The sequence below is a fragment of the Vanellus vanellus genome (assembly GCF_965231255.1).
Source record: "Vanellus vanellus genome assembly, chromosome: Z".
In the NCBI taxonomy this organism is placed as follows: domain Eukaryota; kingdom Metazoa; phylum Chordata; class Aves; order Charadriiformes; family Charadriidae; genus Vanellus; species Vanellus vanellus.
In genome coordinates, this window is record NC_138908.1 from 50918793 (window position 1) to 50933946 (window position 15154).

General features: G+C 40.5%; 1 protein-coding gene across 2 annotated transcripts in view; it reads left to right on the plus strand.

Annotated features, from left to right (window-relative positions):
- SLC24A2 (solute carrier family 24 member 2) overlaps window positions 1-12433 on the plus strand; it is a gene marked incomplete at both ends in the record, with an annotated part of 106966 nt that extends 94533 nt beyond the window's left edge. For both annotated transcript variants that reach the window (XM_082497512.1, XM_082497513.1), the window contains 4 exons: window positions 2647-2775; window positions 9400-9489; window positions 9937-10103; window positions 12184-12433. In XM_082497512.1, coding sequence (XP_082353638.1) covers window positions 2647-2775; window positions 9400-9489; window positions 9937-10103; window positions 12184-12433 — 636 coding nt within the window. The remainder of the gene's footprint in view (window positions 1-2646; window positions 2776-9399; window positions 9490-9936; window positions 10104-12183) is intronic.
- Between the last annotated feature and the right edge of the window lie 2721 nt (window positions 12434-15154).

Consider the following 15154-nt stretch of genomic DNA (forward strand, 5'->3'; position numbering starts at 1 on the left):
ACCACGACCCCCAGATCCTTCTCCTCAGAACTACTTCCCAGCAGGTCCACCCCTAACCTATACTGGTGCTTTACATTCTTCCTCCCCAGGTGCAGAACCTTGCACTTGCTTTTGTTGAACCTCATTAGGTTCTTCTCTGCCCAGCTCTCCAGCCTGTCCAGGTCACGCTGGATGGCAGCACGGCCCTCTGGGGTGTCAGCCACCCCACCCAGTTGGTATCATCAGCAAACTTGCTGAGGATACACTCTGCCCCCTCATCCAGGTCATTAATGAATATATTAAACAGAATTGGACCGAGTATTGACCCTTGGGGGACAACACTGGTTACAGGCCTCCAACTAGACTCTGTGCCGCTGATCACAACCCTCTGAGTTCTGTCCTGCAGCCAACTCTCAATCCACCTCACTGTCACCTCATCTAGCCCATACTTCCTCAGCTTCCTAATGAGGATGTCATGGGAGACAGTGTCAAAAGCCTTGCTAAAGTCAAGGTAGATGACATCTATGACTCTCCCCTCATCCAGCCAACCAGTTATAACATCATAGAAAGCTATCATATTGGTCAAGCACGATTTACCCTTGGTAAATCCATGTTGACCACTTCCAATAACTTCCTGTTCCTCAATGTGTTTGGAGATGACATCCAGAATGAGTCGCTCCATTACCTTCCCAGGGACAGAGGTGAGACTAACTGGTCTGCAGTTCCCTGCGTCCTCCTTCTTGCCTTTTTTGAAGATCGGAGTGATGTCAGCCTTACTCCAGTCCTCAGGCACCTCTCCAGTTCTCCATGACCTTTCAAAGAAAATGGAGAGTAGTCTAGCAATAACATCTGCCATCTCTCTCAGCACTCGCGGGTGCATGCCATCAGGGCCCATGGACTTATGAATGTCCAGCTTGGCCAAGTGGTCTCTGACCCGGTCCTCCTCAACTGAGGGAAAATCTTCCTCTCTCCAGACCTTCCCCTTTGCCTTCAGAGTGTGGGATTCATGAGGGACAGCTTTAGCAGTGAAGACCGAAGAAAAGAAGGCATTCAGTAACTCTGCCTTCTCTGTGCCTTCCACCACTAGGGCACCTGTCTCATTCACCAGTGGGCCCACATTTTCCCTAGTCTTCCTTTTTCTATTGATATACTGAAAGAATCTCTTCTTATTGTCTTTAACTGCAGTGGCCAAGCTGAGTTCTGAGCATTTGCACACTGTAGGGAGGACTGAATTCTCAATTATTATCTTTTTGCAAAAGTAGAAAACCAGAACACTACATGAAGAAGTAGTTGTATATCTCTCATTCTCTCAAACAAACAGTTTTCACCAGGTACTCTTTTTTGGACGACTTTAGCTTTCACTTAGCTCCCTAGGAATATTCCCACAGACTTAACAGGGTTTGCATTACACACACCTATGTGAAAGAACCGTTTAGGCCATTTTTTCTGTTGCCTTATTCTGTGGAATAAGTTAGATCCATGTGCAATTCCAAAGACATTGCCTACATATGTTAAAAGTTAAAAAGTTACTTTAATACATACACACAAAAAGGCTGAATCATGCTCACTTTGCTTTTTTTCTGTGGCAGTCTGAGAGGGCTCCATTTTGTTAGCAGAAGCAGCCTAAGGAAAAAGAAGTGTACGGCACCCAGAAGGTTTTCTGTCCTGGGAGAAGGTCCCTATATACCTACTGTGTAATACAAATGACAGGTGAACAGCATGCACAGAAACAGAGACCAGAGATAAGTGTGAAAATCAGCTACACAAATAGGAGAGGACTATCTTTCCGTTAATTTTAGCACCCAGTTATTAAGAAGAGTGCTGCATTGTGACTGGTCTAAACAGAAGAGCCTCAGGCTGAAGATAAGGAGAAGCCTTTTCCCTAGGAGGACTGCCCAGGGGTGGAGCAGGGGCCCAGGGAGGTTGGGCCATCTCCATCCTTGGTGGTTTCGTAGCTTGACTGGGCAGAGCCCAGAGCAGCCCAGTCTGACCTCCCCAGCAAAGCAGCGGAGCTCCCCAGGTCCCTGCCAGCCTGAATTACCCTATGGTCCTATGAATGAGAAAATACATATATATATATATTTAGATAGTAAGTTTCTAAGTTACTTGTAAAAGCTGAGTTAGACATATGTATACACACATATATTACTATTTATATGTACATATGTGCGCGTGTGTACACACACACAAACACACATACATCTGTCTCTGTCTCTCTCTTCTCTTTATCTCTATCTCTATCTCGATCTGTCTCTATCCCTATCTCTATGTGGCCAGGCTTGATGCAGCACTGACCAGTTTTGATCCCTCACTAGACTAGCCCACATCCCAAGGGAGACCCCCGTGAAAAGACGTATCACAGGCACAAGGTTCCCCTCCAGGGAGAAAGCATTGCCCCACGCATCCCAAGGGATCAGCTTCACCGTCAGCCTAGCCACGAACAGACATCCTCAGGCAGCCTGTGTTGCAGGGATACTTCATAGTCTGGCCCAAATCTTTTTACTGTGTCCTAGCTAATGTTGTTAGGTAGGTGTGGCGTTAATGCAATGTTTTCAGACCCTGTGGGTTCTCACTGGAACACAGCACAGTCCTCAGGACTCCTCTTTAGAGAATCCCTCACCTCATTCATCCACTGCAATATTCTGCTCACTGCGGCTTTTCTTACAGAATGAAGAGGATGAGGACCAGCCTCTCAGCCTGGCCTGGCCTGACACCCCACGCAAGCAGCTCACCTACCTTCTTGTATTACCCATTGTTTTTCCACTGTGGGCTTCCCTCCCAGATGTCAGAAAACCTGTAAGTAACTCTTGCTGTAAGTCGGTGTGTTCTGCACAGCAGGGTGGCTCTCTAGCTAAATGCCAAAAAGGGACTGTAGTGGATTTCTGTAAAAATAGAGCTAATCATTTTTTTTAATAGTTTCTTCTTTGAAGAAGAGGTCACAACATCAGTCTTAAAATCTTCAAATGGGCGCTTATGGAAAACTGGGTGGTAATAGCTCTATAAAGACTGCCATTCATATTTACTACTATTTTATGACACAAAGTGAAAGCTGTTAAAAAAGGCCCCCTTCTTTGGGGCCTTCACATCTGTGTTTCTAGATCTCCACTGAATATCACATAAGAGCTGAGGAAGTCTGTCCATCTGCAGTGCCATAAAGGGTACAACTGGGAAGATTTTAGACTGTTCAAGTTTTCTCTGCGGTACAAAAGTAATGATACACATTTCTTTTAAATGCATGTTCTACTAGACCTTTGTCTTCTACTTGTTGTCTTTTAATTTTCATACTAGAACAAGATCATTAAGTCCTTACATGTGAAAAATACTTTCTAGTTTCATCCCAAACACAGCTTGAAGTAATGTAAGACTGATTATTAATACAAATTACTTACTGAGAGAAGTTATCAAGTCTTACTACTTTTATATTCACATATACAAATAGACCTGATTGGGTAGGCTCATGGAAAGTAAAAGAAAAAAAGTCAAGAGATGAAAAAATCCTTTAGTAGTGTTTTAATCTCTTTTCCTTTCTGGATCAAAAATAGATTTAAAACTGCTGCAGGAGAGGATGCACAGCTTAGAAGGTTATATATCAACACCCTGAATTCTTTTTTCCTTCTCACACACACTGAAAAACCTTTCCCATCCCACACACTGAAAAACTGCAATTCAGTGCAAGAAACAAGCTAAAATAAGACCTCTGATTTGTTTTTAGATAAAGGTTTCTCAAAGGATATAAACTGACATTTTCCCTTCCAATCTTTAAGCTTTCATTTCTTAAAGTTTTCAAACAACTCCGGTAAACACTTTTTGTTTGATAACACAGAGAGCATACTACATGAATTTCAAGATTGTTTATTTCTGTATTTATGCCATCCTTTTATCATTCAAAAATATCCCTATAATTTTGTTCACAATTTGGCCCAAAATGAGCAAGTACTGCTAAGAAATAAGTATGTGCATTATTTTGAATTTTGAAAATCTGAAGTTAACATCGGTAGACATGTAGCCTTATCCAATATTCTGTACTGTACAAATGAGAACAGTTGTTACAATAATGGGCTCGGAAAGTGAATATCTCAAGAAGTTGCGTGCAACTGTGTGATACGCGTGATTAGTAACACTCTTATTTTTCACAACGGAACTCGTGCTGACATCCTACAGCTAAAATATCCTGCCGTAACACAAAAGATAAGCATAGTTGTATATGCCAGGTACGTCAATGGGCGACAGAGTTTTAAAATTTCATTCACTGAAAGGAGTAGCTTTTTGTACACAAGCAAAAGAAATGTAGTTTGTAATTACATGTGGTAGTTATAGAAGAGGTAACAGGCTGTATCAGTATGACAAGCTACTTACTTTGAACATTGCCGTCAAAGACTTAGCCAGATGGTTGCATAAACTGTCTAACTTTTCAAGGACACTTCGTTAGTGTGTTTGTCTCTCAAATATTCTCATTTATGCCTGTGCGCCATCCCCCCTATTCCCTTCCTAACAAAAAAAAATAACACCACAAACAATATCACAGCTCAGCATGTGCATCAGAAAACAACTTTCCATGAAATCTGTGAGGTAAAAGTTAAAACAAACCTAAAATAATAGTTAAATAGATTTTGTAGGTAGGCCTGCTGTGAGGAGCTTGATTTGCAAGTGTGGTAATTTTAGTCAGAAACCCAAATTCTGCATCAGGATGCTCAGATTAGCGTTCAGATACATAAAATGAACACTTGTGTGCTATATACTGATTTGAGAGACCATATGGAGCCTTTGACATCCTCTGTGGGTGTCCACTTCTCAAAAATGAGTTCTCCTTTCCTCCTAGAGTCTCTTTTCCAAAGTATATTTTATCTCCACATAATGGAGATTATTTGACTACATTTACTTGTACCATACCAAGCTATATTTAGCTCCATGAGACCCAGATATTATTTCATATACAAGGTCTCTGGTTATAAAGTTAGCAAAATCCTTGTTGCTCTGGTGTACACATATCCAGGTTTTTATATACTTAGACTATGCTTTAGTTCAGCTAACTCTCAGCTGATTCAATAGCTGACATCTTTTAAGGTGTGTTTAGTGCCTTAATAATACCTGCTTACATTAAGCCAATATAGATTAGAAACCTTACTATAACATCAGTGATGTTGCTGGCAGTACACCAGAGGTAGGTGTGCCCTTGGGGAATTTTTTACCTGACTTTTTGTTCAGGTGTTTTGAACAATAACGGGTATTTTTCCTGTACTAATAACTTATTTCCCCAGTGTCTCTGTAAAGGTCACAAACGTAAGTATCCGCCTCCAGCAGCAAGGGATATTGAAAGATTGAAAGGAAAATGACATGACCAAGGTGGCCCAGTGGGTCAGTGGCAGATACTGGACACCATCCCTTTTCTTATAGCCATACTGCACTGTCCATCTCTTTGTGTTACATGCCAGAAAAATGGCTATTGAGACTCCAGTCCTGCTGTCACTGCCCATATGGGGCAGTTTATTGTACCTCTGCAAATTTCTATTACCAACGAAGAGGTACAACTTACATGAACTCTTGTTGCCATACAGAGATGCACTGTTACCAAGGGGATAAGGACAAGATGTTCTAGCACAGATCCAGTTACAGGAGCATGTTGTGAGTAATCAGATTTAAGCACTGTCAAGTATGAAAGGAAAATCAAAGCTTGCAATGCAGATAAATTTATGTACGAGACAAGCATATGATTCATTCAGGTTAAAGGTAAAGTAAAGGTGTTGGTAATAATACTGGCGAAAATTAAGACAATTCCTTTGCAAATTCTTAAGCACTCACTATCTTTCAGGATCAGGTGCTTAGAAGAAAAACCTTCATACTTGGATCATTCTTGCTACTTAAATCCTGTTTTTTAGACACTGGCGTGAAATCAATACAGAAATGTACCAAGAAAAATGCCCTTAAGATAGCTGATAGACAGGAACAGTACCAATCCAACCAATCTACAGTGAAACTACAAAATTCTTTCTCTTTTGTTAAGAGAAAATAGCATATGAACTGAATGAGCCATGGCTTTTCTCATTTGTCTGTTACCATGACCACAACAGAACCAATTGGTAATAAACTGGGCTCTCTGTCTTTCCAAGGCAACCATCACAACAGCTACCAGAAAAGGTGGAGAGAAGTATTGCTGTCTGCTGTCGCTGACTAATTCTTCTAGGAAAATACTTGGAATTGGCAGCTCTCTATATTTCCAAGAGCTAGGGAGTTGCCATGAGATAAATCTCAAAAGAATGCTGTCATTAGTTACAAAATAAGCATGATTATTATTATACTCTGGAAATAAAATGCATCATCCAAAAAAGAATCAGCACTCTCATTACTCCTTTTAAAAAATTTCATCTATATGCAAATTATGTAGGGGCACCTATGGAGTCCATTTTTGATTTCATCACCTGTAATATGTAAAAGATTTAAATTTTGCCCTTTCTGAGGTTAAACGTTCCCCCTTTTAAAATAGGTAATTAAACTGCTAAGCCCATTAAAGTGCTCTTAGTCTTGAACTGCTGCTTATCAGGTAATTTTACTGGGAGAGGACTGGCTAAGACAAGCTAGGAATACACATGCTGAGAAGTTACTGACTCGTAATTCTTAGCCATCCATATTCTGTGGGTGTCTGACTCAGATAGGCAATGTCTCATTATTTTGCAAGAACCATTTGGTATATATAATCACACTGACAGAGAGCTATTACTGGCCACTACAGCTCTTGCTGTTTTAGTTTTGCGTAAGCCAATGTATGCTTATATCTTGAGTGTTGTATAGTGATTATTCAAATTGCATTGCTGTGGGGTGCTCTGTGTAGATTTTGTGACCAGCTGCAACAAGCTGATCGCTTCATCATCTCATTCACCATATGTGTTGCCAGAAAGTCCCAGTTTTTACAAGGAAGACAAAAAATGTTGAAAGCTGAAAGAGTTGGCTAGCTACTAAGAATGTTGAAAAAGAAGTGCTAGCTATTTAGTTTAAAAAAAGGAAATTGCTGTTTAGAATCATTTATCCCTTCCAGACTCAATTCTGCTCCCACTGGTGTCAAATAACTATTTCAAAAGCGATCTTTGTGTTCCTTTCAAATTGTGTTCCTTTTCCGAGTAAGGTCTTCTGTCCCCCAATGCATGTAAAGTTTTGATTTTAAAATTAAAAGCCCATCTGAGGAGGTTTAAACATCATAATCAGATTTTCTGATCTGATAAAAATTTAGAACTGTGTTTTGAAAAAGTAACTCTGTTTGCTTGGTAAAGAGTTAAGAAGCAGATCAGCCAAAGTACCCTGGGCAGTTCTAGAAACAGTGCTTGTGGCAGGAATGCAATTTATATGAAAAGGATGTTTCCAGGTGCCATTGTGGCTATTTATGCCTATATTTAAAGATAATTCATTTAAAACACCTACTGGAATGGTTTTCTTACTCTAATAGAATTTCAGTTATTTATTTATATATGAGGGGTTTGGGGAGCTTGTTAAATCTGTGCCATCTTTAATGTTTGTTCCTATGTGTATCCAATTGTGGAGTTGTATAGGTCGTGGCAGTCGATATCTGCAAGCTCAGTTTTCAGGAGGGCATTCAGCATTACGCAGAGTGCCTACAGGGAGTGAGTTAAGTGTTCTGTAGCACAGCCGACAGCTGCACCTGCTGCTAAAGCAGATATGGACCTTCCAATTGTCCCATCCTGTGGATGAGTGTGCACAATTGCCATTGCTGACTTTACCTTTTTCCCATCCGTAATGACCTAATCTCATTCCATTTACATCAGCAGAAAGTCTACACAATTTCAATGAGCTGTGGACCAGCCTCACCGTTTTCTGATTCAGCTGACAAAAGGCAGTGTCATTCCGGCATGACACACTCTAATGGCCAGCCCAATTCACCGAGCACCTCTTAGTCCACAGCCACACATGCTGATCAGTTCCTAAACACGAGGCTGTCACATATAAATGCCTCTTGTGTCTGTTGTACGAGAAAAGCTGGCTGTGCAGCTCTGTAAACTCCCTAAAAAAGAGGGCTTTAGCAGGGCTTGAGCAAGCTGAATTGGCAAAATCAAAAGAGTATTTTCTCTCCAAAAGTCACATTCCGGAAAAGCCCTGCAGTCCCCTCTGCTCCCACAACACCTAGGAATGACCCTTAGGCTAATGAGTCTCCTTCTGCAGCAGAGGCAAGCCCTGCAGTGGAGAGGGGTGCCCAAAAATTCTGGAGGCCCCTGCAGAGAAAAAGTGGAAGTGTATTTAGCGAGGACTTAACAGGAAAAGGTAGCGCAGCATCGAGCAGCAGCAGGAACAAGTATTCAAAGTGATTTACCTTACTTCCACAAGCAGTCCTACTGGTTATTCATGAAAATTTGTAGGGCTCTCCTAGTGGCACGTCAGAAGTCCTCAGGGGTGAGGATCTGTGTTCAGAAGGTCAATGCCCATAATTCAGTTTCATTCAAGACTGGTAGCATTCATTCACAGTACAAATTTCATTTTAAACACTAATTTGATTTAGACAGCGATTACCTGGTACAATACTGCTCTTGTGTTTTCTTCCTTTAGTGGTTAACTTGAACTCTTTTTTTTGCACAGATCTAGCTAGCCAATAGGAAATATGGATGATGCAAAAGACTGGAAAGAATACAAAGCAAAATAAATCATTAATCTTAATATAACCCATTCATTGGCTGCAAGAACATTATCTATTCAAAGTTAGACATTAGTAAGGGAGGCACTAAAAATGAAAATGAAGTTACTTTGGTGTTATACAGATTTTTTTAATTCATTGAAGGGCCTCAAAGTGTGTTTTACATGTTTTTATAACAAACTTCTCTAAAAAAAAAAGCGTGGCAAATACATGCTTAAAGTATGTCCTGTTCTAATTGAGAAAGTGAATTGTTTTCCCAAGAAAAGTAAATGCCCTAATAAATTTTAGATGTGTATTTTTTAGCTCTGTCTGTATGGCAGCCTTTGTTATACTGACTGTGAAAGGTGTTGCACAGTTATTGATGTACCAATTAAAGGTATGGATACCTCGTTTTGCAGTTTGAAAACATTCTTTCTGAATAATCATGGCATTATTAATAAATTTAGACGTCAAACTGCCCTGAACACATATGCAAACTGCAGCATAACAGAATATGATACAAATTACAACCTAAAACTTGTCATTCATCATACAAGTTGTTAGGAGGTATTATTTTCGAACTGAAGCAGTTGGAAGAATGAGGCATAGATAAGTATATACCAGTATAGGGAGTCGGTTTCTTACCATTCTTGACATTTATTTTGATCATCTGATGATGGCCAGAACAGTTGGTCAGAACAGGCAATCGGAAAAAATGAGAGGCCACTCTCATTTTGAGAGGCAAATAAGAGTACAGCACGTCAGCCTTCAATGTAGTTGTTCACTATTTCTCTTTGTTTCTGTTTCAGAGGTCAAGAAAATTTTTTCCTATCACATTTTTTGGCTCTATCAGCTGGATTGCATTTTTTTCTTACTTAATGGTCTGGTGGGCACATCAGGTAAGGAGGTGATACTGGTACAAAATACATGCCCTGCATTGTGTTTCGCACTGTGAGAGATCATTTAGAATCGGAGTCCATCATCTATCTCATGCTGAGTAGTGCTTTATTTTAGGAGCTGCAACCATGGAGGAAGTAAATCACTACTCAGCAAATGAAAAGTAGTTCAGAGAGCTGTGGTTGTCCTGACCACAGGACTTGATCATTCTGGTAACATCATATCCATCAGCAACCTCTTGTCAATACCTACTGGTTCTATTTGACAATATTATCTTTCTCCTGAAACATGTGGAAATCTGTGAAAACAACTAATTCTCCAATCTTGTCTGTATTCTCTAAGCTAGTCAGCAAGCTCCGGGGTAGTATTCCTGGTTAAACAGATTTACAGCAGAAAGCATTTCTTCACTGCAGGATGTTTTTTTGCTGTTTTTGCTTAAACCCTTTTAGGTTGGAGAGACTATCGGTATTAGTGAAGAAATCATGGGATTGACTATTCTAGCAGCTGGCACATCCATTCCTGACCTTATTACCAGTGTCATTGTAGCACGCAAAGGTCTGGGGGACATGGCTGTATCCAGTTCCGTTGGAAGCAACATATTTGACATCACAGTGGGGTAAGTCCTACAGCAAGAAAATTGTGTCTATTTTAACAAGTCTTTCATTCTTAGCATGTTGCTGTGGTTTTGCCAAGGTGTTGCCTAAAACATTTATCTGCCATTGATACTTAAAAAGGAGAGTGATCCAAATAGGCAATGGATGTTACTATTTCAAGTGCTCAGAAGTTTATAGACATTTGCATGTCAGAATTTTTACAAATTTTTTGCCTAATTCTCTCTTTGATACATTGCAGAGCTGCCTAGGCAAATGAATTGCACTTAGAAAAGTATGGACGAGCATTGTTCCAAGAAGGAATTTCTGAAGCTTTTTATGGTTTTGTCAGGTTGCTGTTGTTTGCTTATATTACCACTCACTGTGCTTATACTAGAGCTTTCTTTATAAATATGATGATGGAAAACAATTCATTGCCTCTGCAGTGTTCAACATGTTTGCTGTATTGAAAACAGAATGTCATTGTCTTGTGTAGCTCGTTTGGCTGTTGTTGACATCTGATTTTATATATACCTGGCACGTCCCAAATTACAAACCAATTCTCTATTAACACAAAGGACCGTTTTTATAGCTCTGGCAACGTGAAGCAACATAAGATTGTGCAGAAATGTGCTATTTGCACTTTACTGCTTCACGGCAGCTCTGGGATAATGATGCGTGGCCTGTGGTTGGAATTCAAATTCCTTTTTGACCTTTTGAGACCAAGCTAGATCAGGTCCAGAAATGTTGTAATTTACGCCTCATTGTTTCAAAAATGTGCAGGAAATACACAGACGAACTCTGTCTTTATTCCCACATTCCCATCTTCAGCTCAAGACAGAGGCACTGAGAATCATGTCCATACTCTCAGTTTCTCCATCTTTGGTTGTTTCTTGCTATTGCACATGCAGAGGCACAGGTCTAGTCATAGTCGTAGTCCCAAACAGCCTAGTTGTAGAACAGATGATGGGTTTTGCTGGTGAAAATATACCAGCAACTTCACCAGTACAAAAAGGGATCCTGAAGTTAGAGTGGATAGTAAATGGCTTTTTCACTCTGTCTTTTAGCTAATGGCAGTACCTTTGGACACAGCAGAAAAACTGCGCCACTTTTTTCTATTAATCCAGAATTGTGAAGTGTTTGAAATAACATCTATAAGCAGCAGACCCGCAAAATATATGAAAACATTATTCACTACCATGTGCTTCAACTTAAGAGTATGTAGGGTGCATTACAAGACTTTTCTCTTTTGCTGTGCTTTCTTACTTTTCTTAAAATTTTTAGTGTTCCTGCCAATGGAAATTTTGTTGTCCTGTATGAGTCTGCTGGACCTGGTATACTGACAGCTGAAATGGTACAGTTGAGATGTAGGCTGGTGTAGTTCATACTGAGGCTGTAATAAATTATTCTCTCTTGAGCTGCTTATTCAAAGTTTGAATGTTGTGAGCTTCTGACAGCTCTCTTCATGCTTTCTAAGCCTGCTAAGCTCCAATCAGTGGCTTAAATATTTATTCCAGCTTGACATCTTCCAGAGGGATGTTGCCTCATTCTGGGGCATCAGAGATGAGAAATGCAATGACAGCAAATGCAGAAATAGAAATTCATCTGGAGTTCAGTTGAAGTTCACATTTTAACACAGGTTTACACAGTAAATGGGGATCAAGGCTTTTAAGGGCCAAATTTTGGGGGCAGTGCCTTGCAGGGTGCTGGTTCTTCACAGCAAGGACATGTCTACATGCAACCCACCCTCCTATCATGCAGGCTCTTGGAAAGAGAATGGAAGTAAATTCTTCTGCAGGTCTGAAATCCAGAAACAAATGAAAGGGGTTGTCCTGCTCACAGACAGGGTGCCAGGTCATTTGTCAGCCAAGGGAAATATAATTCACCAGTGTACTAGGGGAAGAGCGAGGAGCCATGTGTTCTCCCCAAGAACCACGAGCAAGCTGACAAGTTAGATTTATGTGCATATTAGAAGAGTTGAAAGTCTTCCTGCTTTACTTTATGCAGGAAGCCTCTGGTTGTGTTTTGGAGTGCTTTCAGAAGCTTTCTAGTGCCCCTTTCTGCAGCTCTGCAATGTTTCCAATTAATTTTTCTTTTTCTTAACAGCCTTCCTCTTCCGTGGCTCCTGTATGCTGTGATTAACAGCTTTGCCCCCGTCACAGTCAGCAGCAATGGTCTGTTCTGTGCGATTGTCCTCCTCTTCATCATGCTGCTCTTTGTCATCCTCTCCATCGCTTTCTGCAAGTGGAGGATGAATAAAATCCTGGGCTTTCTCATGTTTGGGCTTTATTTTGTATTCCTGATTGTCAGCGTCCTCCTGGAGGACAAAGTGATCCAGTGTCCTGTCTCCGTCTAGTGGAAAGTGCTGTTTCTTGACAAAAAAACAACAAAACATATATATATATATTTTAAAAGAAAAATACCAAAATTAAACAGCGAAAAACCACAATGGAAAGCTTCTATGAGAATAACCCTTGGATTTGTAAATTTCCTCTCCCTCAATTTCAAAAGAGAGAAAGAAAGAAAAGGATACAAAGGGTGGATCTCAGAGCTGAAGAACGACCGCTGCTGGACAGTGCCAGTCGCACGTGAAGGGCTGAGTCCAGATGCACTGAGGTTTTCTTTGTCGCCGCTCAGTACTGGAGACGCGCACGCATGGAAACCGTGAAAGCTACTGCTTCTACCATGCCTATCGTACATATCCGCAGACTTCTCGTTCTCTGTAGTAGTATACACAGACACACAGCGTGCTCAGCTCTTGCACCTCTCATCTTCTAAGGGGAATGCTAATACTAACTTTGTGGAGGGACCACCCGCCACACACCCTGGTATGGGATTTTTCTGATAATCTGCTGAAACTCCCCAGTGGAAAGCATACACCGAGCACATGAGTGACAGACAGGGAAGAGCTTGCACATCTCTTCATGTAAGTGGATTTGTATGATGTGATTTCGGCCAAGCCAGGGAGTTCATCAGTGTTTTGATCTTCTGCATCACAGGTCTGTAAAGGCAATCAGCAGGATGTTAATGGTGGTTTATTACATCTTGCAAAACTCTTCAGATTCCAGAAACTCTGGCTCTGGCAGTGAAGGGGCCATACTGCCTAGCCATTTTGTAACTGGTGCAGATTTACATTGCATTCACATGCAAAGACCAGAATGGGGATACTCTTTTTTTCTCTAATAGCAACACAGCATGCAGAGAGATCATATAACTACTATGTGAACACACCATTTTTTCTAATGCAGCAATACCAACAACAGTACCAATGGCTTTCAGATGTTATTATCATTATGAGTTTGCCTTTTCGTGCCAGAAGAAAAAGGCTAATTTGCTTATGCATAGTATTTCAGACAGAAAGTAGTTGTAAAATGGCAGCCTAATTGCTGAAGTGGATGTATATTTTACAGGCTGTCTTTCATTATTACTTGGAGTGTAAGGACCTTCACAGCTACATATAGCCATTGCTGGAAGACATCCCCAGCTGCTGTAGAAAGCTGGGGTAGTTATATTTGCTCTTATAAATCTTGAAAGTAGGTAGGAGAAACTAACAATTTAAATATAGTGGAGCTACAGAAAGCCTACATGAAAATTTTTTAATATTGCTGAAATGTCTAAAGAAGCACAGGAAGGAGTGAAAATGCAATATTCATTTACTGAAATCCTGAGAGAAGAAGGTCCAAACTTCGAACAAAAAAACAAGGAGGGAAAAAGCAACGAAGTGTTCATCTTTCCTGTAGGTTGGATGATTAAAAAAAAAGAAATGGGAGGACTGAAATGGGTGTTAAGGAAGTATTTCAGATAATCGTTGTTTGTTTGTTCAAGTCTTTTGTGCAGTTAGAGTTCATGAAATTTCAGCGCATTTCTGTGACCTGTTTCAGCATTGTTTTGTATTCGTATGTGCTCACAATGGCAATGCCATGCTCACAGCTGTGTAACAGAAGGCTCAGCACATTTTGTCTTGTCTGTTTTCCTGTGTTCCATGCTGTTTGCTTCTCACTCATCCCTTTGTCCTTTACTGTTTTCCTGTTACATGTGTTTGTATATAACAGTATCTGGTTAGAGAGTAAGGACTTTACAGAAAACAATGGTAGAGAAAACGGTAAAAAATACATATTATAAATTACTGAAATGTTAATATTATGTGTTATCATGAAGAAAAAAGTGAGATACTAATGAAAAAAATCAAGAAAACTAGAAGTTACAATGTCTGCTACTGATGTCTTGTCCTACGATATTAAGTCCTAGCTACGTTCAGAATCAGTATTTGATCTTAACCATACATTTGCAACATCTCTTGCTTCTTAGTGCTTTTTAGTGTGAGGTTCTCTCACTGTGAGCAAAAATTTGTCCGTGTATTTAAGATCCTTCATTGCTCCAGAACCCTTACCTGTCTTAACGATAGAGCTGCCCACCTTTGTTTCTACGGGTGTACACAATGGAAAGATATGTAAATACGTACCTACAGTGCCCTCTACTGACAAGAACAGCGATCTTGTAAAAGCAAACCTGTAACTCAAATTCTGAGCTCAAATGAAACGGGTGCCCTAAAATACAGAGCTGACTCCACAGTACAATCTGTCTCAGAGCAGTCACCAAAAGCTTTTATTTCTGATGACAGTGCTCAAAACAGGCGATCCTTTCAGTGCGATCACGGTAGGTCTGTGTACGTGGGCGCTTACAATATACAAAGATGCCAAGATGCACTGGTCTGGTGTTTCAAACCAAGAAACCAAGGAAGGGCAAGAGTCTGATCTCTGTTCAGTACATTACTCCTTTTTTTCTTTTTTTTTTTTTTTTTCTGTTGTTAATGACTTTGTGACAAGCACGATGTAACTCCCACACTGGAAAGGAAAAAGAAAGTCCTGCCTGACCTTTAGAGCTGTAAGAGCACTCAGGTGCACTCTACAAAGTGAGGGCAGCAGCAGCAGAGACTACTGCCCCACCGAGGGCAGGCAGGGAGAAAAGAGTAACTGACCCAAAGCCTGAGGCACTGTGAACATTTCAGTCCAAAAGCTGGCATCAACAGCTTGGAGGAATAATTTTTGTGTAGGGCTAAGGGCTGGTATCCTGTAAT